Source organism: Phyllostomus discolor, chromosome 6 (genome assembly GCF_004126475.2).
Source record: "Phyllostomus discolor isolate MPI-MPIP mPhyDis1 chromosome 6, mPhyDis1.pri.v3, whole genome shotgun sequence".
In the NCBI taxonomy this organism is placed as follows: domain Eukaryota; kingdom Metazoa; phylum Chordata; class Mammalia; order Chiroptera; family Phyllostomidae; genus Phyllostomus; species Phyllostomus discolor.
This window is the reverse complement of record NC_040908.2, coordinates 84,255,430-84,281,675: the sequence shown is the minus strand read 5'-3', so window position 1 is coordinate 84,281,675 and position 26,246 is coordinate 84,255,430. Positions and strand designations below refer to the sequence as shown.

At 46.7% G+C, this 26,246-nt stretch overlaps 1 protein-coding gene across 1 annotated transcript; it reads right to left on the bottom strand.

The window, feature by feature from the left end:
• Positions 1-521: 521 nt before the first annotated feature.
• TMPRSS5 (transmembrane serine protease 5) lies at positions 522-12,742 on the bottom strand. Its single transcript, XM_036028542.1, has 13 exons — positions 12,198-12,742; positions 11,163-11,286; positions 10,689-10,787; positions 10,184-10,306; positions 8,707-8,842; positions 8,257-8,370; positions 6,970-7,013; positions 6,125-6,287; positions 4,982-5,160; positions 3,165-3,263; positions 2,525-2,667; positions 2,152-2,304; positions 522-1,168 (listed from the first exon to the last, which is right to left on the bottom strand). The coding sequence occupies exons 2-13, from the start codon at positions 11,257-11,259 to the stop codon at positions 1,160-1,162; spliced, it is 1,359 nt and encodes a 452-aa protein (XP_035884435.1). The 5' UTR covers positions 11,260-11,286; positions 12,198-12,742; the 3' UTR covers positions 522-1,159.
• Positions 12,743-26,246: the final 13,504 nt, after the last annotated feature.

The following is a 26,246-nucleotide window of genomic DNA, read 5'->3' as shown; positions in this document are numbered from 1 at the left end:
CCTTCAAAAAATGCTGATAAACTCATCAAAAGTTGTGTTATTGCTAAATGTTAATTGCATTTCCTTGGGTAGGACCAAAAAAATTCATTGCAGTTTTTAGAAACAAGATGCCAATTGCACTTCACTTGCTGGAGAGGACAGCGTTGGAGAAACGTAACCAGGAAAATGCTGAGAATAACCTCAGAAAGAAATCTCCCCAGGCCTGAAGGCTCAGTTCTGAAACAAGCACTAAGACCTAAGAGGGACAGACGGTTCTTATGCAGAAGCCAGACCTCCCGAAGAGAGTATCCACTTGTGTTTCTCTGACTTACCGCATCTTAGCACCCAGGTGGCTGGGGCTTTTTGTTACAAATCATGACATGCAGATTTAACATATGTAAAGAATTAAATAAGTACATGCCAGGAGTCAGTTCCAGAGCTTTAAGAAACATGTACAATATGAAAGGAAAACTGTAATTCTACCCTTTATTGTGAAAGTGTATGTGTGTAAAATAGAGAGAGAGAGAGACTGGACTGTGACCATATATTACTTTTCTTTAATAAAAGAATTCCTTGGACCAGTTCACAGAACTGTCATTTAAAACCAACACCCTATTCCAACACCAACCACAGTGCTCTTACACTGACCCAGCTCCCACCCCTATGCCAGCAGGGCCAGCCAGAGCCAGATAAGAAGTAGGTGAGACCAACTGTGGGGAGTGGGGAGGATCCTGACTCCATGGGCTTCATCTGGGCTGGCCCTCCCTGATCCCATCTTTCCAGGAGACTCTAGAGCCACTGGCTCCTCTAGGGAGGTACTCCCCCCACCCCCACCCCACCCGAGAGCACAGAAAGAAAGCAGACCCAGAGTATCCCTGCACATCCTCCCAGAAGATGGGCTCAGGGGCTGGGAAGGGGAGAGGGCAGAGGCAGCCTCCCAGCTGTTTCCAGCATCCTCTTTTTCTCCAGCTCCTCCTCCACATCTCGGGGCTCCCCCAGGGTCCCAACCCTTCCTAGCCTCCTTCTCATCATTGGAGCTCTCGGGTAACATGGAAGATCTAGAAACTAGGGCCCAACGGAGAGGCCGTAGGGCCCAGAGGCTGGCTGGTGGTGGTAACTCTCATGTGCAGCAATGGGAAATCCATGACTTCTTCGCCAGGGTCTGCTGCTCCTCCTCCATCTAGTGGACCTGCCGGAGACCCCAGGAAACATGAGGCTGCTATGCAGTGAGAAAGAGAAACCAGCAGGACTAAGGGAGGGAGTTCTGAGCTGACAGAGAAGGGAACTAGATCCTCAGTGTGGCTCCACCATGCACTAGCCAGGTAACCTTCATTTTAGTAAATCACTTAACCATTCAGAACCTTCATTTCTACTTCTATCAAATGGGGCTAAAAATACTCATGTCTCTAGGTCTTTTGTAAGGTTTGAATGGGAAGGTGGATGCCTATGTCCCCCGGAATCCATAAAGTATATTATCCACCGCCCACTCCATGCCCAACCTCACAGAAAGATGCTTTTCCTTATCACACCCCTGCATTTATAAAGCACTGGATACAAATAACATAGTTAAACACATTATCTCCCTTGGACCTCCACCTGGACAGTGGAAGTTGAGTGGGCTGCCCAGTGTCATACAAGAATTAATTATTTCCAATTAACCTAAATGCTGAGCTAAATTGCTAAATGCTGAGCTCTCTCTGCAGTGTAAGGAATGCAGGCCCTAATGACTGCCTTAGAAACAAGGGGTGAGTGACAGTCACAAATATGCCCATAAATAGCAGGAGGATTGCTCACTCTAACCTGGCACTGTACAAGCCTTGTTCAGGTCTTACCTCATTTAATTGCCACGATAGCATGTAAGGTCACCACAGTGGTTATTACTAGGCTACTGAGGTTTACCAAGTTAGGGACTTGCCAAAGATCACATAGTAGATGGCAGATCTGGGCTACAACACAAGCTCAGGTCTAATCTTCCCCAGTCAATGCTTAAATGGATAGAAATCCAATGGATTCAACATTACATGCATCATTTCTGCTTCCTCTTACTCTGGGGAACATTCCCTAGGTCCTCCCTAGCCCCCGGCCAGGCCCAGGCCTAAGGGTCAAGGGTCACAGTTTCTGAGGACAGGTCCTTTACAAACCTCCCCTCCCCACCCTGGCCCCCACACTTACCCATGCCGTGTCATGGATCCAGTCCAAAAACTCAGCAACTTTGGCATAGACACCGGGGTGCTTGGGCTCTGCGCAGCCTTGGCCCCAGCTGACCACCCCCACAAGGCGCCATGTGCCCCCATCTGGGCAAACCAGGGGACCCCCACTGTCCCCCTGAAGGGTCCAGGCACAGAGACCAGAGAAACAGGCAGTTAGTCCTTTCAGGAGGAGGGGCACCAGACCTTCCCAAGGAGCAGACCCCCCCATTCTGACCCCTCCTGCTTTCAGCATGGATCCTGTCTTGTCTCAGCCCTTGTAGAGAGGCTGTTCAGACCAGGGGCCAAGCCAGAGCAGGACCCCTGTCCCCCCCAACCTTGACCCCTTGCTGCCACACCTGACAGGCATCAGCCCTCCCATTCAGGTAGCCGGCACATAGCATGCGGGGGGTGAGGGCTCCACTGTACATGCAAGAGCTGTTGCAGAGCTGGGCACTAAGCAGTGGCACCACCGTGTCCTGCAGCGTGTCTGAGCTGTGGGCTGCAGGAGGCAGACATGGAGATGAAGGGACACAGAGCAAGGCCACAGAGCACAAAGCAAGGCCCAGGATGACAGAACAGCAAGAGAAGAGGTGGTTAGAGGCCTCAGAGACAGAGTCCCAAAGAGGAGAGCCCAGGGTGGGACCTGTGGACCCTGGGCAAGGAGGCAAGGGTCTGTCAGACGTGGGAGCTGGGAGTATAGAGCAAGAGTAGAACTCGCTCACATATACACCCCGAATACTGAAGCCTTGGCACTCCTGGGACACAGGGAGTAAAAGCAAAGGGCCTGAGTTTAGGAGAAACTCAGGGGTTGTTCTTTCAGAAAGACCCACACAGGACATATGGGGGGCCCTTGGCCTGGCCAAGGGAGGTGCCAGAGGAAACATGGGCTGGCACTGCCCTGTGGCCAGGGCAGGTGGAGGTGCCTCACCTGGGAAAGGATGTCATCCCCCTACCCGCACACCCCTTTTACACCCAGGGCCCTGGGAGCTGACTCACTGTGGCTGGGGTCGGTGTGGCCCCAGCCAGACACCCAGCACTTCGAGCCCCTTGGAAAATCCTGCTCCTTGGCCGGCAGGCACACAGCGCCCACAGTGTCTGTGGAGAGGCACGGTCCTGGGTCCCACTCAGGCTTGGCTCCACCCCCGAGCCTGGCTGAAGGCCGGGTCTGGCAGAGCCTCTTTGCCCCCTTCTCAAACAGTCCTGGTTCTGAGTCTCCACCAGAGCTGTGGAATGCACCACCTTGAGGGTCACCACTCACACAGAGGACAACACGTAAGGTGCAGTGTGCAAGGCACCCCTAGGTTGGGCTGTGTACACGCTGCATACCCTGACCTGGGCACTGAGGAAGAATGGAAATTCTGAGCGTTTGTACCCAACTTGTCCTAATGTGGACCCATTTTGGACTTTCCCCAGGGTGTTTTGTCCTTCTTGGGGCATTGTTTCCGAGACTGTGTGATATGTCCTCCAGGGGGGCCCACATGTATTCAGACAGAACACAGACATGCTACTACATGAACACAAAGCCACTCGGAGAGAGAGCAGTTCCCTTTCCATTCTGAGCCCCCTGACCGCATCAAGGAGAACATGTGTGGTATGAGCACGCATGCATGGGTGCTCCTCTGCAGCTCTCTCAAAGCCTGTCAGCCTGTCAGAGAGGCTCAGGCCCGGTGAGAACTAGAACACTGGTTTTCACTCGGTGTGCTTTGTGGTTGTCTATTTACTGTAAGTAATATTAGTTCTCCAGTTAGGTAGTAACTTAAAGTTTCCCCCTCAAATGTGTTTAAGTCAATGTGGAAATATAAGCTGGGGAACAACAGTGCAGAGTACCAATGTTGTGAGAAGCATATAGCAACAACCTTTTGTTCAGGAAACCCAAAGACACAGGTAGCAACGGTAGGGAGGAATGCTGCACATGTGTCAATGTGTGCACAGGAATGCACATAGCATGAGCATGTGTGCATGGGAGTGTGTGTTTGTAGTATGTGTACATGGGAGTGAGTATCCAAGAGTGTGAATGTATGCATGGGAGTGAATGTATATGAGTGTGTATGGTGTGTACATGCAGGAGGGAGTGTGACTGCTTGGTGTGTGTGAGAGTGCCTATGGTGGGAGCATGGGTGCATGGGGGTGAGTGTGCATGTGTACTTGTGAGCACTGTGCAAGAATGTGTGTGTGTTTCCACAAGTGTACGTGCTTCCAGGGGAGCATGCGTGTGCATGTGTGTGGTGAGGAACTGCCCTCCTAAGACAGATGCTATGGAGCAGCCCTGGCCCAGGCCCTGGAGGCAGGACACCAGGCTCTGGAACCATTTGCTGCCTTGGAGACGTCTGCCACTGGGACTTGAAGAGTCACTTCCCTCACTAAATTCAGTGTGCTTCTCTGTATATACCTGCCTCATCTACCTATTAGGAATGGTATGAGGATCGAGTGGAAGAATATTTGGAAAAATAAAAGAAATCTTATTAACTGTAACATGCCACAAGGTGGCTGGGACCTGGGACCAGCCTGGGAACAGGGTGAAGCGGCTGTTGGTAGATGGAGCAATGGTAAAGCTCTGCTTGGGACCTCCTGGCAAACCCTGCCTGCAGCCCTGCTATGAAAAGGGCCAGAACCTTTTCCCCCAAAAGAGCATGTGGAAGAGTCAGTGCAACTTCAGCTCCAGTTAATGTCAAAGTTCACCACGGTCACCAAACAAATTGAATACTTTAAGGTTTATGGCACTGGGGGGAACCTTAGAAGTGAGCCCCTCTCAGCTGCTCCCAGTGTCTCTATCACCACAGCCCACACCTGCTCACCCAGGGCCAGCACCTGACCTGAGAAATTGAGCGGTGTCCGGAGCCGCAGGAGGGCCACATCGTAGTCATGACTCTGGGCACTGTAGAGAGGGTGGGGGATGATCTTCTCCACCATAGCCCCCTGGTGCGGCCTGACCATACTGTGGCTGACCAGCCCTGTGTGGACCCTCCAGCTGGACAGGCGGGACAGCCTGAAACTGCACACAGGAGCCATGCTGAGCCCAGGGAAGGAGGGGCAGAAGAGTGTGACATGAGTGAGGCGGTGAGTGGAGGAAGCTGACCAGAGAGGCTCTAAGTGGGAGCCCCATCACCAGGCTGCAAGCTCCCAGAGCCCATATTTCTTGGTGTCCCTCACAGCTGACAAGATGCTGGGCATGCAGGAAGTGCTTAATAAATGCTTGAGTACTGACGGATAGAGAAGTGAAACACTACGGGTCATCTGCAATTACCACCTCTCACTCCTGCATAACCCATTTTACAACATACATCCGAGGGCTTTGTGTGATATCATAACACTAAGCCAAGTCAGAAAACCTGCATCAGCCCTGTCTCTCCACCTACTGCATGAGATCATGGGGAGTCAATGCCCCTCTCCCAGCAGCAGTTTGCTCATTGTAACATCAGCACTACACTGTCTGCCCTGCTTACCATCAAGAGTAGAGGGCCAAAGAGTTCATCCACTCACCCTTCACTGCTCCAACCAGTCTTTATTAAGCATCTACTACATTCCAGGACTGTTCTAGGCCATGGAGACAAGGCAGTGGAAAGATCGACAAAGGGGTTCAGTGGTAAACAAGACTGAGAGTCCTGCTCTCATGGAGCTTCCAGTCTACAGGGAAAGACAGACATTAAACAGTCACATGACATGATTTAATGACAGTGATAAGAAACCTTAAGATGCACAGCACCATGAGTGTGACAGCATTTTAAAAACTTAAAAACTGAACAAATATGAAGAACTGCTGTTTGTATCATTACTGCTATTCATGCAGAACTGTTCTTGGCACTGAACAGAAAAAAATTCACAAACACCATTATACAGAGAGGACATGGGGAGGCAGACAGTTGGACATAGACATTTCATACAGGATGGATCAGGCACCAAACAGAAAAGGAAACCGAGGCACACTCCTCTCCTCCCCAGCAGCCCCTGAGACTTGCCTGTGCATGCAGTGTGCAGCGGTCACCACCCAGCGTGGCGCCAGCACAGAGCCCCCGCAGGTGTGCCGGGAGCCCAGGGCCACACTGGCCTGCCAGGGCCAGCGCCCGGGAGCCACAGCCTGCCCACCGACTATCCGGGAGGCCAGGGGCCTTGCCCCACACTCTGCAAACAGAGAAGCACTGGTGAGATGGAAAGGGAAACAGCTGTGTGTCTGCACCGTCTAACTCTCGGGGAGTGTGGCCCAGTGTGGATAGCTTTCATTTATTATTTCTGGTCCTGAGTATGGAAACTGTAAAGTAGAAATGTTGATTATACATCTGCTGGCCCCATCAGGCCGTGAGCTCGCTGCAAGCAGGGACTATGGCTAAGTTATCTATGGAGCCCCAATATCTAACAAAACACTTGTCAAAATTTTGATGTGTGGATGGATACATGGAAGGACCAATGAAGAGATGGGTAGATGCATGGAAGACAGATGAAAGAAAACACACAGATGTCTCCCATTCAGCCCCTAGTCCATTACCCTCCTTAGTCTCCTGAAGCTACTAACTGGTTAACAGCCAACATTCATCCACCTTTCAGGTTCTCCAGAAAAAAGGGGCAGTAAGTATCAGAGGCCAAAGCAGGTGAAGCAAGGAGATCATGACAGAGACTTAGGGTTCTGTTTGGGCTGAACTGTGTCTTCAAGAAGGGGCCCAGCAGGCAGATGGGCAGGTAGATAAGGAACCCCACCCCAGACCCAGCTGAGCCTTTCTATGGGGCTCTTCCACATGCAGAATGGGGTGGGGTGAGGAGAGACTCCTTCCTCCCACCACTACCTTCCTAGATCCAAGACGTGACTCACCAGAGCACTTGAGGGAAACGATTTGGCCAGAAGTACAGCTGTCTCTGAAAAACAGGGGCACCAGCAGAAACCAGGCAGGGGTTCACTTGAGGCTGAGCACCCACCCAAGGGCATGGAGGAAGGGTGGAGTCAGAGGGGACCTCTCATGTAGTCATAGCCATCTGCTGCCCACCCTCACCCAAGCTCCCAGCCCCTTCTCCTAACAGGTCTCCAGGTCAGCAGTGTGCACACTGCTCGATTGCCCCAGAGCACCAACAGAACTGTGTGGTCCTCGAGGACTGATGTGGGCAGGGCCCAAGGTTACAATCAAGTAGTCACAAATTCGAAAGCCCAGCTGTTCCCCCTAAGGGACCCTGAGTATGCATGTACAGTGGATGAATGATTAAGCATGTGGTGAGTGAACAGGACTCCTCACCCCTGCTCTAGTCTCCTAGGCTTACTCTAGTCTCCACCCCAAGCCCTTCCCTGACCCTGCATATCCACATCCTTGCTCTCCTCTTTTCCCTCCTTTCCCTAGCATAAATCTCAGTTCCTTTTGGACCAAAACTCTCTTCTCTTTCCTCACTCATCTCTTACTGCCAGCAGTTCAATGCCTGGATCCTTAGTTTCTTCTAGTTTCCCCAACCCAGAGCCCTCCTCCCCTAGCAGAGTCAGTCCCACCCCTACTTCACTTTACCTATTCAGGTGTAGAAAATAAGGAAGCATTCGGAAAAGGTGGTATGAGGTTTTAGAGTGGTGAGCGATGCTCAGCCAGCCAGGCAAGGAACCTGCTGGGCAGCTAGAGGCAGCCCAAACTGAGTGAAGACCTTCTCAGACTGTGCTCACCCCCAGGATATGGTAAAGGGTTTGCTCCATCCCAGAGCCCTCTTCTCTGGAGGATCTCCAGGCTCTAAGCAGTTCTTCGCTAGAGCAAGTCAACCAGGTCTTCCCTGAGACACCAGAGTTACCCAAATAAAATATGGCAGGGATGAGAGAACACTCAGATTGGAGACAGGAGCCTGGTATCAAGACTTGGTTTGGCTGCTTACTGGTTCTGTGACCTTGGACAAGGCCCTTTACCTTATGAAGCCACAGCATCCTGCAGTTCTCATGAGGGGCAAGTAAGATAACATACGTGAAACTTGGATGGGCAGGCTCATGGAGCTGAGTCTGTACTTTCTGACTGTTCCTGTATGGCCTACTTACATGATCAATGTCCTTGCCACCAGGCTCCCATGACAGGGAGATTTTTGCTGCACTTCTCACCAGGAAGTAAGGGACCCCACTCAGCCTCCCCAGAAGCCCTACCTGGGCTGCCACCTCTCCTCCGGGAGGCCTCCCAGTCTAGGAGAAAGCTGAGCAAACTCCTGGGAGCTGTTGAGCTTGATGTCAGACAGGTTCACTCCTTTGTGGTGAGTGAGTCTTGGCAGAAGAAGAGAACAGAGCAGGAGGAAGTCAGTCTCAAAATGCAGCATGAGGAGCAGGGGTTCATAGTAGCAATGTACTGATACACTACACCAGGACAGTGACGGAGCAAAGCTGTGACAACAAACTCTTCTGAGATTTATGTTTTGTTAAAAAGCAGAGATGCTCAAGGGAGAGACACAGGCTGGGGCACCATCATGCCCAGAGGCCCAGAGATGACCAAAATGACCTCTGGCTATTTCCTGAGCACTGTGAACACCACAGACAGATAGAGGTCTCCAACTGCCAGCCACCTCCCAACCCTCCCCAGGTCCCAGATCCGGCAGCACTTACCTGAGATGCCCAAGGCTCCGGCAGACCTGCGCCCCCAGGGCAGAGCTCCAGCCCTCACAGCAGACCAGGAGCCAGCCTGGCCGGGACCTCACTTGCACTTCCAGCAAGAAGTCCTCAGTGTTTATTCTGAAAGATACTGAATCATGGCGTAAAAGCCACATCGCCCCTGCCATGAAGTGGAGGCGCGGGGCAGGCAGGGGCAGCTGGACCTGGCCGCTGTCAATCTGAAGAGGCCTTACTGATAGTGCCTGGGCCACCCAGTGTCAGGCTCCCTGCTCCCCAGGGTATCAGGTCAGTTCTGAGAACAAAATAGCCCTATTTGTGCAGCATTTCAATTCTTTTTAAATGTGTCCCATCACTTGGTGTCACGGCAGCCCTGTGGGATGAGTGTCACCATCCTCCCCATTCTGTGAAGGGAAAACTAAGGCACAGAGGTTAAGTGACCTGCCTAAGGTTACAGAATCTGTGACTGATGGATCCAGGACCAACTCCATGCCTTCTGATTTCAAGTCTCGTGACAATACTAGTGATGGTAACTATTTATGCAGCATCTGTTTTTTTTGTTTTGTTTTTTTTTAAACAGCAATTTTTTAAAAGATTTTATTTATTTATTTATTTTTAGAGATGGAAGGGAGGGAGATAGAGATAGAGAGATAGATAGAGAGAGAGAGAGAGAAACATCAATGTGCGGTTGCTGGGGGTCATGGCCTGCAACCCAGGCATGTGCCCTGACTGGGAATCGAACCTGCGACACTTTGGTTCGATTCCCAGTCCACTGAGCTAAGCCAGCTAGGGTGCAGCAGCATCTGTTTTTTCCAGGCTTTGTGCTAAGCTCTTTTATTTATTAGCTTATATTATCTTTACAACTTCATGTAGTAAATATTTTTGTCTCCATTTCACAGAAAAGGAACTGGAAGCTCAAAGGAAATAATGTGCCCAAAGTCACACAGCTACCAAAAGGCAGGCTCCAAGCTAATTCTAACTTCTCTGACTGATTCTGACCCCAGCCTCAGCAGCATGACCCCAGCTGGCCCTCAGCTCTCACCTGGAGAGGACAATGCTGGGGGAAAGCAGGAGACATGTAGTGATGTTCCCAGCCCTCTAGGTAGCCACTGGGCGAAGGCCCCTGTCTGTCACACGCCATCTCCCCACACACCTGGCTCATCTTCCCCTCCACTTCTGGCTCACTCTGACCCAAATGTCAAGTTGCCATCTCTCTAGCCAGCCTTGGCTCCTGGCCATGTCCCAGCCAGAGATCAAGACAGTCGCAAGGGAGTGCTGAAAGCCCCAAATCAGAGATCAGCTCTGCACTGTGGGACCGCGTCACCACCCTCACACTAGAGAAGACACAAATGGGTGTCAGTGAAGTCACAGCCCTTTATTTTGGTCCTCTTGCCCCCAGCCAGAAGTGGGGTCCCAGAGCTGTGAAGGACTCAAGGCTGGGATGGGAGTCTTGTAGCCTTGGGGTGTGGCCCACCTGTTCTGGGAAGTGAGGGGACCAGGGCTTCCTCCCCATGGGCCTCTGAGCAGCTCAAAGTCATCTCCTCATCCTGCAAGGTCCCAGGAATGGGTTGAGAGGCAGCTGGCCACAGATATAGCCCTTCAGAGGACAAGGACAAGGACAAAGACAAGGAAAGAGTCATAGAGATGAGAGGGATTACCACAGGAGGGGGTAGAGGGCATAACAAAACATTTGTGGCTGAGGAGGCAAGCAGCTGCCCCGAGGACTCCTCATCAACCACCCTGCCCTAGCAGGTTCCCACCTAACATGCTGATGAGAGGCACAGCACCCTCTGTCTCTGTCTGCCTGGGAAAGATTTCTAGAAACAGTTCGAGCAGAGCCTCCCTGGATCACTTGTTCCATTACCCTGCATTCAGATATCAATCTGCCTTGATACCTGCTCACACCTGCTCCTCCCTCCCAACACTCCCAGATTCTACACTCAGTCCCTCCCTAGACCACAGAAGGGTTCAGCACTGACCTAGAATCCATGAGCCAACACTTGCACCAGCCAGCAGCACCAGTGCTCCCAGCGCCGCACAGCCGCACCGCCTGGAACACCAATGCCCTGTCCAAGAGACTGTGGGGGAGGGCAGAACAGTGTCTGGGTCCCCAGCTCCTGCTGGCCCGCCTCACTCCACCCTGAGGTACCACAAGGCTAGGCAGTCACTGAGCTGCGGCAGGAGTGGGAGTTTGTCCCACTGCACCTGCCCACCTCCTGCCACTCCACTACTCCTGAAGCCCCCAGAGCCCACTCAATCCCCAAAATGGGAAATAGAGCAAAATCAAGTCTTGGATAAATGCACACCCCAAACAGCAACATAGTCTCTCGCCATCAATCATTTGGGGCTGACTCAATGAAGATCTGGGGAAGAAGAGACTCTGGGGAGGTGTAGCAAGATTATCCCTTCACTGCCCCTACCCCATCACTCCCCTACAGCCCAGTCTTACTTACCGGGTGGTTGTTGGGTGTCAGGCCTCTGCTGTGAGTCTCCCAGCTCTGCTCTGAAGATCCTGGGGTCTGGGCCCTCCTCCAAACACCCAACCTCCATGGAGGCTTAGCCACCCAGAATCAGGCTCTGGGGAGACAGCTAACAGTCACTCAAGATCCCCACACCAAGGAGAGTCATCCTCTAACCTCAACTACACCCTCACTGCCCCTGGCAAGCCTTTTCTCTCCTTGGGGACTTCCTGTGTGTTCCTACAGATGCCCCTCCATGCCCTCTCTGCTCTCCTAGAGCCCCAATCCTACCCACCTTACTCTCACACAGCCAGGAAGTATTAGGGCAGAGACTTGATCCAGACTGGGCTGATGCCAAAGTTTACGCTCTTCACTGCCCCAAAGAGCATGAAGGGCATCTGCTGACTCCCTCAGCATCCCTCCTCAGGCCTCAAGATCCCACCCTTCTTCTTTCCCATCTCTCTCATAGGAAGAAGGGCTCTTCCCCAGTGCACCAGCCATCGATTCATTCAGTGAACAGTATTTAGCCCAGGTGAACAGGCCATGATGGGGGATACTGTAAGGAGGTCAAGAACAAGTAACATGAACCTCCAGCACAACTGCCTAAAGGAATTTGCATTTGATTCCTGAAGATGAGTCATATAAACAAAGCAGTGCACATTAAGTGACAGAAGTAAAGTTTAGGTAACTGTCATTGGCATTCAGAAGAAGGAGCACTTACTTTTCTTTGGGGTGACCAAAAAAGGCCTCCTAGAAGAGGTAGCCTCTGACACAGGCCGTCAGGGATGACTAAGGTTTTACCTGACATATACGGGCACTGGGTATTTCAAGAAAAGAGAGGAGAATAAAGTCAACTGCTGTAAAAAACAAAGCCAGTAGCTGGGCCACACAGGGCTCCATCTAGAATGTAGCCCCTGTAGCAGAGCTGCCTGCCAGAGGAGGCTCTTTCTGCCAGCCAAGAATCCCAAGGGAGGTGGGGAAGAAGGAGCAAGAGGCCAGATCAGGGATGGTGCAGAGGTATAGCCTTACCATATGGGTGAGCAGTAAAGATGAAAAATCCTCAAGTTCTGCTAGGTAGGGCTCTGGTCCTGTTCTTGGATCAGCACTTATTAAATAGCTCAGCCAGCCTGGCTGGAGGGTGAGGTCTCCCTAGTTCCCACAACGACCCCTCCCTTAATCCCCCTCCACACACACGCACACAGACACAAGCCAGAGAAACAATGAACTCGGCTCAGAAACCATGAATAGACCCCTTGTTGCAGGAAAGGGGACCATGGGCTGGCCTGGGCTGGGTAGGCTCAGTCCCTCCCATCTGCTAACTGGAAGCTTAGAAACAGAAAAAGGTTAGAGGGAGGATGAGAGGCCAGCTACTGTTGCTTAGCAACCAGGTGCCTTGTGCCAGAAAGTGTACCCCATGCAAGCTGGCAAAATTCTCCCTTCCCACTGACATGACAGGGTTGTATTGGGGAGGCTGATATTAGCACTTGCTGAAATGTTTCTGAGCCCTCTGGATTACATTTCACTTCTCTGGGGGCTGGCTTTCCCAGAGGTCTGGGGTTGTCACCATGTTGGAATTGGGATGATGATAGACATCTTTGTCACCTGGGCTGCACCCGCCACCCCAAGGCCAAGAAAATAGAGCCTCTCAGCCCAGCTACACTAAGGGCCAGTTACTGTAAAAGCCCTTAGTGCTAGGTCACTTCAAAGCACAAGGTGGCTCAGCTGAGTCCAGGATGAGCTGAACACACCTGGGAGCCATGTCCTTTAGTCAAGGAGGCAGCACAAGTTGCAGGGAAGGGAAAGGCTGGTGTGGATCCTCCTTCTCCAATTGCCTCACAGAACCTCAGATGGGACAGTTAAGAACATGGGCTTTGGAGCCAGGCCTTCATCCAACCACAGTTCTGCCACTCCCTTACTGAGCCACACCTGTAAAGATAGGAAAATAGTATCTACCTCATAGGGCTGATGTTGGAATTAAATGATATATTGAATATGAAGATTTTAGTCTTGGGGTGATCACTTTGTAAGGTATATAAATGTCTAATCAGTATGTTGTACACCTGAAACTATAATATAATATCATATAATATTATAATATAATATGATATGTCAACTGTAATTAAAAATAAATTAATTTTTTAAGATATTGAAAGATACTTGAAAATAAAAATAAAAAAGACCCCAAAGAACAAAAGCAATCTTGAAAAAAAATAAAACTAGAGACTTCACGCTCTCTGACTTCAAACTATAATATATTACAAAACTACAGTAATCAAAGCAGTATTATATTGCCATAAAAACATACACTTAGATCAATTAAATAGAATAGAAAGCCCAGAAATAAATCCATGGTCAATTAATATATGACAAAGAAGCCAAGAATATACAATGAGAAAAGGAAAGCCTACTTAATAAATGGTGTTGAAAAAACTGGACAGCTATATGCAAAAGAATAAAACTGGACCCCTATTTTACACCATACACAAAAATCAACTCAAAATGTATTAAAGACTCTTATTACGATATGAAACTAAAAAACTCCTAGAAGAAAACACAGGGGGTAAGCACCATCATATCATATCCATCTTGGCACCAAAAGCAAAGGCAACAAAAGCAAAAACAAACAAGTGGGACTAAAAAGAAAAAGTAAACAAACAAACAGAAAAGCTTCTGCACAGCAAAGGAAACCATCAACAACATGAAAAAGCAATGTATGGAATGGGAGAAAATATTTTCTAATAATATATCTGATAAGGGTTAATAAACAAAATATATAACTCATAAAACTCAATAGCAACAAATAACAATAATCCAATTTAAAATTGATAGAGTATCTAAATAGACATTTTTCCAAAGACGTACACATGGCCAACATGTACATGAAAGGTGCTCAACACTATTAATCATCAGAGAAATGCAAGTTGAAGCCACGTCGAGGTGTAGCCTCACGTTTGTGAGAATGGCAGTCATCACAGAGACAGGAGATAAGTGTTGGTGAGAATGTTATGGGGTAAAGAGAAACTTTGTGCACTGCTGGTGGGAATGTAAAAAACAGTATGGAGGTTCCTCAAAAAATTTAAAATAGAACTACCATGTGATCTAGCAATCCCACTTTTAAACACATATTTTTAAAAAATGAGAACAGAATATGGAAGAGATATCTACACTTGCATGTTCACTGCAGTATTATTCACAATAGCCAAGACATGGAAACAGCTTAAGTGTCTTATCAGTGGATAATGGGATAATCCAAATGTGGAATATCTGTATATTTTCAGACAGATCACTCTGTTGTCTTTATCCTCCACCCAAACAGAAATATATGCACATATACCTATATATGGATACATACGTACATCTATATGTAAATATGCATACATCTTCATAGGTGTATGTGTGTGTATATATCTATATCTATATGTAGATATATGAGAAAGAAGGAAATCTTTCCATTTGTGACAATGTGAATGGACCTTGAAGACATTATGCTAAGTGACATAAGCAGAGAGAGAAAGACAAATACTGCATGGTATCACTTATATGTGAGATCTAAATAAAAAATCAAAATCACAGAAACAGAATGAAAAGTTGCCAGGGGTTGAGGGCAGTGAAGAAAATAGGGAGAGGTTGGTAAAAGGGCATAAGCTTTCTATTACAAGATGAATAATGTCTGAGAATTTTATTCATCTTATAATTCATATAAGTCATCACATGACGACTACAGTTTTTGACACTATAATGTATAACTGAAGTTTTCCGAGAATAGATCTTAAATGTTCTCACCCTCCCCAAAAGATAAATATGTGAGGTGATGGGTGTGTCAATGAGCAAGATGGGAAGAATCCTTTCACAATGTATACAGATAACAAATCAAGATGTATACATTAAATATTTTACAATTTTATTTTTCAATTATACCTTAATAAACCTGATTTTTTAAAAGATTTTAACTTATTTTTAGAGAGAGGGGTAGGGAAAAAGAAGGAAAGGGAGAGAAACATCAATGTGTGGTTGCATCTTGTGTGCCCCATATTGAGGATCTGGCCCGAAACCCAGGCATGTGTCCTGGCTGGGAATTGAACCAATGACCCTTTGGTTCACAGGCCAAAGCACTCAATCCACTGAGGCAGCAGGAGCCTAGGGTGCAAAATTTAAGGAGGCATTAACTGGTAAGTAAAAGGTTGACTTGTGAATACCCTAGGAGTGATGCCTTCTTAAATTTGTGCCCTTCCCTTCCCATCTGCCAGTGTCAAACCAAATACACCCTCTGAATGGGGGCCCTAGGGTCTGCATTTTTACCCTGGTGATTCAGATGGAGACCTTCACCCCAGTCGTGGCCCTGCTCCCTACCTCCTCCCCACTGACAACTCCCTGACTTTCCAGGACCATATCTACAGATGAACCTTCACTAATGAGCCTTGAAATTCTTGCTTTCTCTCCTCCTTCAGTTACACTTTGAAAACAAGGTCCTTTCACCTGGCCAGGTAGCTCAGTTGGTTAGAGAGTTGTCCTAATATGCCAAGGTTTGATCTCCTGTCAGGGCACACACAAGAATCAACCAGTGAAAGCATAAATATATGGAACAACTCAATGTTTATGTTTCTCTTTCTCTCCCTCCCTCCCCTTCCCAAATTAGTCCATAAAAATTAAAAACAAATGAAAACAAGGGTCTTTCTCAACTGAAAACAAGGGTCCTTCAGAGGGTCCTGGCACCTTCACACAGATTGCACTGTTGTTTCTCCTCTGCCCAAATGTAAATACCCAAGCTCAATTATAGAAAATTCTCAGACTTACAAAGTTTGTTCAAAGAAACCATTAAATCTATCACCTCTGCTATGAGAGGAGAAAACTAAGGCTTTCTAAAAGGTGAGTGTGCCATAGGATGTTGGAGGCCAGCAAAGCCCAGGTCTCCTGACATTTGGTCCAGGGTCTCTCCCCACTCCCACCACACTCACATGCCCTGCAAGTCCTGTGTTCATGAAACCAGCAGGCTCAAAGGGAAGAAATGCCACGCGTGAACCGCAAACAACTCTGGAAGTGTCTACAGCACCCGTATCCATTCCCAAGCAGATTTTTATTGAGAATACAGACTTAGTTTGTAGATTCACAGTCTGGCAGAAAAGATCAAAAGAAGTAGGTGACTTACAAAGGTACATACAGAACTCCCTCTGTGATTCTGGGCAGAGCTTGGAGTTTTTAGCATATGGCTCAAAGGGCTAGTTTTGGTTTCCTGTCTGTGCCTTCAAATTCTAATCTAATAACATCCTCCAGCAAACAGATCTTACAGGATCTTGCATATTCTATGTCCCAGGCTTGATTACCCCAGGGGTCTGCCATTTCTGGTCTGGGCTGCACCGTCCCTGTTATTTCCACAGGCCTGAGTCGGGCAGAGGAGACAAAGGCAGCCAGGAGACTTGGATTTCTCACTTCTAAGAACAAGGACTCAGGCTTTGACAAGGCCAAGGGGGCAGGGGTCGATATCGATCACCCCTTCATTTCCACAGCCCCGAGTCTCTTCCAAGAGGCCTCCTCATGATCATGCCTGTCTTAGATGATTCCCTCTGTGGGAAATCTTACCCATCATTGGCTAACTGATCAAGCTTAGGAGGTCAGGCACAGAACAGGCAGCATTCATGCCAGGGAAATAAGTTTTGTCTCCTTAGTGGCTCCTGGTTTGGAGGTCTCTCATGCAGCCTAAGTTATGGGGGGTTACAGCTTCCTGAAACCAGGCAGGGCGGTCCCCAACAAGATATTCCCCGCAATCACTCTCTCTTCATCCCCACATTGTGGAAGGCTGGTGCTCCAGGTGGAGGTGATGAAAACATGCATGGGGTGAGATACAGGAACAACATCCTGGACAACTCTGTACACCCAGCCCATCCCAGTCCCCTCTTTGGCTTCATCTCTATCAGCTATGCTTCCCTCTTTCTCATCAAGTCTCTACCTGTAGCACCATCCACCTTCATTTACAAAACTCCCAGCTCCCCTCAAACAACCCGCCCCCGCTCCAAGTTTGAATCTTCCCTCTTAGGTTAGTTTAAGCCATGAGACCAACTACTGCATCTCACAGCCTAAGGAGGCCCAACCATATCCCTTCCCATCTAGCCCTCAGGAGAGTGGTTTTCTCAATAAAGAAAGGAACTTGCTTGCAGGTTTAACCATTCGAAACTCTTCCCCAATAAAACTGGTGTTCAAAAAAAAAAAAAGGAAAAGAAATGAATGATTCCTAAGTCTAATTATGAGAGAAGCTTTAATGAGTGAAAAGTGGGAAATGCTAGATCCAGTTAACTTATTTCAGAACATTACTGTGTATCAATGGACACTGGAGAAACCTTGAGTGTTTGTTGCCATTTTGCTTGCTTTAAATACAAAGAAATGAAGAAAAGTGTATTTAGAGGAAAAATAAAAGCCATGTGGTCTCATGCGGTAATCAGCGGCTTATTCATTAGCATATTGCCTCCTCAGCACTCTCCTCTCTTGCTAGTAGTCCCAAGTCTAGAATAGGAGACACCTGCACAAACATGAAGGGCAGCCTCCTCAGAAGGCTCCCAAAGGGCCTGCAGGTGGCTCCCATGCAGTCTTCTCGCCTCACTCCCACTTCTCCCCAGCAAGACCGCACAGCAAGAAGTTTGACTTTTCCTTGGTAAATAGAAATCTTGTATACATTGGAGACATCATGCCTGCTCCCAGTGCCTCACCTCCTACCCAGTCATTCAAACTGGATCTCCCGTATCTAGCCCCTCTTCCAGCCCCACTGCTGGCACTCGAACCATCCACCAGCATCTTCCCCAGAAGCACTGCTGCAGCCACCTGTCTATTCTGTTCTAATCAGTCTGTACCCTCACTCCTTGGAAGCAAATCCAGACACTCAACTATCAATATGGAAGGGTAAAATAAATGAAAATGGCCCTTTCTCTTTTCCACTCTGCTGCCAAAGTAACATTTCCTAGAGAAATCTAAATATATCAAAAATCTTCTATGGCTCCCCATAACTCCCACGATAAAAGCATTTTTTTCATTTACTCAAGTGTTTGCTGGTTCCTACGAAGTGCCATGCACGGTTCTAGATTCTGGAATTACATTAATGAACAAGTCAGGCAGAAACTCTGGCCTCAAGGAGCTTACAATCTAGCTCCATCAAGCTAACAATTAGCTATAAAGGGAGAAGACCAGGATGTGATGGAAGCTCCTAACTTGTTCTCAGGGTGTCCTAAAGCATGGCACCCTGCTTAGAGTGCCATGAGTGCTTTGAGTGCTTAGAGAAGGTTCTTTCCAAGTTTACCAAACATTCTTTTCTAGCCTCGTCTTTTTCTATCCCCTTTAACACCTCTCTCATAAGGCAGTCACTAGCTGTTCCTAGAATATCCTGGAAGAAACCACTGTATGTATTTTTCTTTGTTCATGCTCTTCCCTAGTCCTGAAATGCCTTTCCCCTTTAACTATTAATTATTTGAGTCCATCAGTCAGCCAATATATATTTATTGAGAATGTGCTACCTACCAGGCACTGTGCAAATGCTGAAGATACAGTGCTGAGCAAAACCAGACACTGTCCCTACCTCAAAAAGCTTCCCACTTAGTGGGAAAAGACATATATGAATCAAAGGACCACATAACATGCACATTTTTCGCTCTGAAAAGGGCTAAGAGAGAGAGGTACACGGTGCTAGTGAAAGAAAGCAAGGAACAGAAGACTCAGGGGAGATGACTCAGCTGGGATCTGGGAGGGACAGAGCTCTCCAGGCAGAGAGTGGAGCCTCCAAGGGATGAAATAAACCAGAACAGGAGACCTAAGAGGAGATGATGTGAGCAGAGGCTGGAGTGATGGATGGGCCAGATTAGGCAGAGCCTTTAGAACCAAGGTAAAGATGAGTCCCTGTCCCCAGGGCAATGACAACCATTTTAAAAAGCAGCCCAGGGACACAATCAGCTTGCCACCATCCTTAAAGACCTAAGTTCAATGTCTCTTACCTCCCCCAACATTCCTGGCAGACCCCTCACTTGGGACACAGTAAGAGCTAAGCAGTGGTGAGTCCTCACAAGCAGGGACCTGTCCTCTTCCTCTTTGTGCCTTCAGTGGCACACAGGGTTTGGCATGTGATTAAGTGCTCAGTGAAGCTTGTTCAGTCAATCAACATGTGCGGCTGCCGGGCCTCTGTTTCCTCCCCTCCACCGCCCTGCCCAGTCAGTAGAGTACCACCCACTGCCTTACTTCATACACCCATCACCCCTTGCCTTTTAAAATCCCCCTGCCTCCCTTCTTTCACCCACAATCCATCCTCCATGTGGCTACCAGGGTTGCTTCCTAAGTTAAGGTCAGAGAGAGCCACTCTGCTCCTTGTACAAACCTCCACTGACGCCCATTGCCCACATGGTCAAATTCAAACTCTTTAATTATTCAATGCACGTCATGAGCCAATCTCAAACCAATCTTTTTGGCCTCATGTTTCACTGCATTCTTTTCTTCCCTGTACCCTACAGGCCAACTACAATTAAAGTCCTAGACTATCCCTCAAGTGAACCACCTCTCCTGCCCCTGTGCCTTTGCTTAGCTGTGCTCTCAGACCTTCCTTCATGGTTTCCTAATTACAAAACTACTGCTGTTTCAAGAGACTGCTCAACTACCAACCCATCACAAAACTTCTCCTCTAATTCCTCAAATCCAGAAATAGTGTCTTATTTTTGTATAGAGTTATTCCTAGTATCTTGCCCAGTAGTCAGCACATCATAACACTAAAAAAAAATTTTTAAAAAAAGAGGTCCACTCTGTCCACTGCACTCTCCCTGCATCAGCCACAGAGAGTGGGCGGGATGAGAACAGCAGCCCCACCCCACCCAGCATGCATTCCCAGGAGGAAAAAGAAACAAGGCCTCCCTTGTTCAACTAGTCAGACGAAAAATGACCCCAGTTGTATTCTAGGAAATGATTTCTAAGCCTACAAAGAGCCATCCATTGTTTATAGATGATCTCTCAAGCTCAGAGATAAAATACAAAGTTTATAATTTATATACTACAAATAAAAGTGACCTCTCCAAAATTGCTCATTTTGTTAAACCACTTTTTTCCTTGTTGAAAAGCCATTTGTTTTGCGAGTCATTCAAATTTATATCTAAAGGCATAAACTTATGAAATACTCGACTGAATATGGACTGTGAGAATTCCCTACATGGTGAGTCCGTGATGTCACTACTTGACACAAACAGCGTTTTTCATCTGCTTCCATTAAGATGCAAGGGAGTAGCAAAATATATCAGCCATGCGGTTGATTACAAATAACTTCGAAACATCTGCTGTAGGTCACCAATAGCTAACAGTTTAAAATCAACATTGAACGACGGACATGACTGAGTCTTTGTAACTCAGAAAAAACAAGTCACTCTGTCCATGTGGTACATCCTTTGATACCCACTTTGTCACCCACTGGTCTTTTCTTTCTTCTCCAGGGCTGGTTTTTATCAATTATCCAAAGCCCACCAATGCCTAACTGCATACAGTACCGGGTGGGGCATTGTACGACGTTCTCTGCTCCCTTGGAATTCAGTCCAACTGAGACACACACATGCAGAAACAGACAGAAAAATGACTCCAGTGATACATTATATGGTAAATACAACCTAAACAGAATTTTCTGTTTTCACAACAGAAAATTGGCTTGTATGGAGACGGCTCCTTTGAAGTTGTGTCTGTCTTCACAACCATGCTGGGAGGTAAGCAAGGCAGGGATTTTTATTTATTGGTTAGTTGCTTTTATTCATTATTGACCATACTGAGAGCAGAGGGGCTAAATGGTTTGCCCAAGTTCACTCTGGTGGGCCAAGTGACAGAGGCAAAAAGAAAAGCCAGGTTTTCTGACTTGACATCCCAAGATCTCTCCCCCTTTCCAGGGCTGCATCACACAGACCAGCAAGGGACGTGCAAGGTCAGTGCCATTCAGAGCGGGAGGCAGGTCTAGGCCTGGAGTTCAAATGGGGGAGACAGACAGAGGTTTGAGGAACCACGCCAGCTTGGATGGGTAGGTGGAAGCAGCTAGAAGACAAATCTAGTATCAGGCCATGAAGGCTGTAGTAAAGATTTTCAGAAACTTTTTAAATTGTGAGGGAGATCTGGCTTGATATGGGGCAAGATGAGGAAGGAGGGGAATGAACGTGCAGGGCATTGACTTTTATTCTGGTTCCCATTCCATTTTAAATGACACATCCAGGGTAGAAAATCCCAAATGCCACTTCACTTCCCTCAGTTTTGCTGACAAAACAGAAGCAAAGTTCCCAGGGCCTGGGGCTACATCAGGGAGTCCAGAATCCACAATGAGCTCTGTGCTCCCCTCCCCTCTCCTCTCTGTTCTGCAGGTCTGTGAAGCAGCTACAAAGCAGCTGTCACAGTAACTTGGCTAATTAACTTAGAGCCCACTAAATGCTTTATTGACCTGAAGCTTACTCCAGTGAGCAGGCCCATCTGAAAAGTGACAATGTTCGCGGCTGTTAGTTAACAATTAAGTAAAATGGACAAAGATCGTAAAGGGTAATAGGAAAAATACGTCACTACAAAAAAAGTGTCTAAAGCACAGCTGCTAGTGTGTGACCTGTAGATTTTTCTGATGTTACAGGTTGAACTGTGTACCCCTCCAATTTATGTTACAGTCCTAACTTGAGTACCTCAGAACATGACCTTATTTGGAGACAGGGTCATTATAGAAGTAATCAAGTGAAAAGAAGCTCATTAGGGTGTGCCCTAACTCAAGATGACTGGTGTCCTTTAAAAGGGGGGGATCTTAAATAGAGAAACACACACAGAGGGAAGATGACATAAAGAGACAGAGAGAAGAAGGCCCTCTATAAGCCAAGGAGAAAGACCTGGGACAGGTTCTTCCCTCACAGCCCTTGGGAGGTACTGGTCCTGCCAACACCTTGATTTTGGATTTCTAGCCTCCAGCCTATGAGACAATACATTGTTCAAGCCACCCAGTTTCTAGTGCTTTGTTTTGGTAGCCCTGGCCAACTAATACATCTGGAGACATATGAGAGGCAGAAAAAACCCAGAATCAAACAAACCTGGGTAGGGGCCCTGACTTTGTATTACCCACTGTGTGTCCTCGGTCAAAACACTTAACCTCTCTGTGCCTTGATTCCTCATCTGTAAAATAGGGACGATATCCTCCTCCAAGGAGAGTTCTCAGGATTAAACATGATAACATACAGCTTTGGTTTCTTCAGATCCAGGGTGTATAAGGCCCCTCAGCAACTAGACATAGTCACCAACGTAAGTTCCGACCACCTACCACCAAATACTGATGATAATGAGTCATTTTGTAAAATAACTACAAAGTGACTTTACCACAGCCTCTGTGGGATTCTGTGAACATTATGATGAATGCTTCCCTTCTCAGTTCTGCCCTTGAATTTCTCACACACGTACTTGTTCCCTATCTCACCAAAGACTTCAGGTTTATGCTCAGAAGTCCCTCTTGTTTCTCCTGCCACTCAGGCCAGGCACACAAAATTCATTCAACAGCCCCAGGCCTGCCTCTTACCACTTCACTCTCATGCTCCCTCCTGGAGACAGCCATATGGACTGTGAGAAAATACTGCACCTTTGTCTTTTTTGGTGCCCAGTGGAAAAAAAAAAATGCTTGTTACTTAAACTCTCCAACTTCTGCCCCAAAATAATAATCCTCACAATGAAATCAAATGGAAATCCACTTCCAATAATAAAAATAAGGTAATATAAAGACCTATTTGTCCAGAATTATTTAAAAATTGGCTGTTTTGGTTAACTGTCAGTTCTATTTAAAAGTTACCCTATCAAAACTGAAGACTGATTTTCAGAGAATCAGAATGTAAATCAAATATGCTAAACTCCAAGTGCACTGGGAGGGTTTGATCTTTACTGGTTCCGAAGCCTTGCAGAATTTGGCTGTGTTTCAGGGACATTACCAGGGCTTCAGTTACTGCTAAACAATCCCAATAATAAAAACTGAAGGTAATTTGTGCCTTCAGGTGGTATAAATTCTCAAAAAACAGGCTTTTACAGACCTACATCAATACAGACATCCACACACACCCAAGGAAAACAGCTCTCCTGGGACCCAACATCAAATCCTTCCCATGTTAGAGGCCTCATGGGTTTCTTACAAGGAGACTCCAGCTCATACCACAAATGTGCCCCATTTTCTTTATTTGGGCCACATTGCCACACATTGTGTGGGGCTAACTTCAAATCCATGAAGTATTTATTAAGTTTACTCTGTCCAGTTCCATATAAAAAAAAGCATCATTAGACACCATCCCTGCCCTCAAAGAATTTCAGTTTAGTTGGAGAACCACCTACACAACCAGACTCTAAACTGTGTGCACTGAGCACAAAGTGCTGAACACTGGAGTTAACGTGTCTCCGAGTCGGGCCCTGTGCTGTGTGTTTTCTACAGATTATCTATTTCATCTTCTTAGCAGCTCCAGAAGGTCCGTCACATTATCCCCATTTCACAAATGAAGATTCGGAGTCTGAGAGAGAATGAGTAACTTGTCCAAGGTCACAGAGCTAGGTAAATGTAGGCTTGTGTATGCGGCCCAAGTCAATGTGATTCCACAGCCCACAAAGGCACTTCAGCCTCCAACCCCGCCTCTTCCCGCTTCCGCTTTCCCAAGTCCAGCTAGACTATACTAAGCAGAGGGGTGCCCAACCCTTTGGTGTATCTGTGTCACATTGGAAGAAGAGCCATCTTGGGCCACACATTAAATACACTGCAACATGTGATCACAAAAAGTCTCATAATGTTTTAAGTAAATTTACGATTTTGTGTTGAGCTGCATTCACAGCCATCCTGGGCTGCATGCAGCCTGTGGGCCAAAAGTTGGACACCCCTGTAGGGATCAGAATTAAATCCCTTTCATTCGTTCTTCTCTTCTCTTTTCATCTCCATGTACTCCCTCACACTTCCTACTACTCTTTCCCAAGATAAGACAAAACAAACAAACAAACACACACACACAGAACTGAGACTAGGGGCTTCTTAGGAGCCCCCTTCTTCCAAGGCAAAATATACCTAAGTATAAATCAAAAAAGGTGTTTCCTATCTTTGCTTCATGGAAGAATACTACTACTTTTTTAATGAGATGTGACCTTGTCTTTATAAAAAAAAAAGAGTTGTCATATAGGTCTGCTTCTCCTCTGACTGACCTACTCTTTTCTTTTTCACTGCTCTGCTGACAGTAAGTCATAAAATACAAACAAAAACCATAAAGTTAAGATTCTACTGAATTCTCAGGGACCTCAGGTGAAATTTTCACAGGTTGATAAAGTAAACATTAATCTATCAGGCATTTGGGATAAAGAGGAGCAGAAAAATAATTAGAAATACTGCCACATGTATGTACTGCAGCATCACCCAGCCAGGTGGAAGAGGTAGCTATTTTCCTAAATGAACAAGAAATAGCCACAGCGAGATAGGTGACTTCAGCTCTCTGTAAGTCTGCTAGCATCCCCACTCGGCTGAAAAACAGAGTGTCCAGTATGCTTTTTAAATTGCCTTGATAATCATTGCTTTCAGAAAGTCAAAGAAGCAAAGAGGGGAACTTGTTATCCAAAATATCAGTAGAGAACAACGGCAAGTTTTATGATAGGCCAAGGAGAACTGGTTTGGCCCAGGTATGGGCCCTGGCTTTGAAAAAGCATATTTTGAAGAGCACAGAAAAATGCCAGAAATTATCTCACAGCCACAGACTTGAAAAGAAAGACATCAGGGAACACAACTTAGGTTGTGACCTGAATCTGTGTCTCCCGGCTACAGCTCCTTTTTGCCCAAATACAGGACTTTAAAAAAGGACACCGTTCTATAAATGAAAGTGAAAGTAGAGGGGCAGTTCAAAACTGACCATATAATAAATTCTGTCCATATAATTTTGACCATATAATAAAAATGCGGTGATACAATAAAAAACAGGAGTGTGTGACTACAAATGGAAAGCAGCCATGAGTGCTACAAAACAACAAAACAAAGAGGTCCTTCATAAGCAAAAATATAAGAATGGCCTGGACATGAAAAATAATGTCAGGAAGAGCAAAGTCCATAACATGCTGACATTTATGAAAAAGATTTCAGGGGGTCTGGGGGCAGGTCAGTGAAAGAAAAAGAAATGAAAAGAGTTAGGCCATACTTGGAGTTGGCAATGTGATGTTAAAAAGTGAGAAAGTTGAACTCACACTATTTTGCTTCCACATCCCATACTGAAGGAGAATTATCTTCAACCTAAAAAGGAGTGAACAAACACGGCTGAAACGAAAATGAAGCCTAAGATAGGTGAAAAGATAGAAAAAGAGAGCCTGGGTTTGAAAAGAGTTCACAATTCTAGATGAAGATGAATAGTATCTCCAGGACTTAAAAGTAAAAGAAACTGGGGATGTAATTACAAACCATGTTACATAGTCCTTGAGATGGGCAGACATCCCAACTTTCAAAAAGGAGTAAATGATCTACTGCTACTTCAGACCAGTATGATTGAAGTTAATTTTACTAGAACAGATTACTAAATAAATGATTGGTGATCAGGGAATCCTAAGTTTTTTAGGTTTAAGTAATAATAATGTAGATAACAGATATTGCAAACTATTAAGACTATGAATTTTAGAACAGACGTTAGTACTGAAATTAAATGGAATTTATAACAAAGTTAATCTGACATAGTTAACGTTATTCATCATTTTGATCATACTACATGGTAATCAAGCATAAATGGAGCCCTTCATGCAAATGGAAACAATTAATATTCTTTTAAAGCAGCACTTCGAAAGTCAGAATGTGGGAAACAGAAGCCAGCCAGGGGCTGCTCCACTCCTACTACTCCACCCAGACAGTCCTAAGGGAAGGGGGTTGCCCTGCCTTAAACCAAGCCAGTCCAGACTCCAGCCAACAGCCCAATAATAAAGGCCCAATAATATTAGGACCCAATAATAGAGTCAAGTTACCATGTTTACTGAGATATTCCATGAAAGGAACCCAGGAGAATCTGATTCTAAGAGGGCAGAGGTATACACTGTACTGAAACAGTCAAAAGGAAAGTCTCACCCTGACTGGTGTGGCTCAGT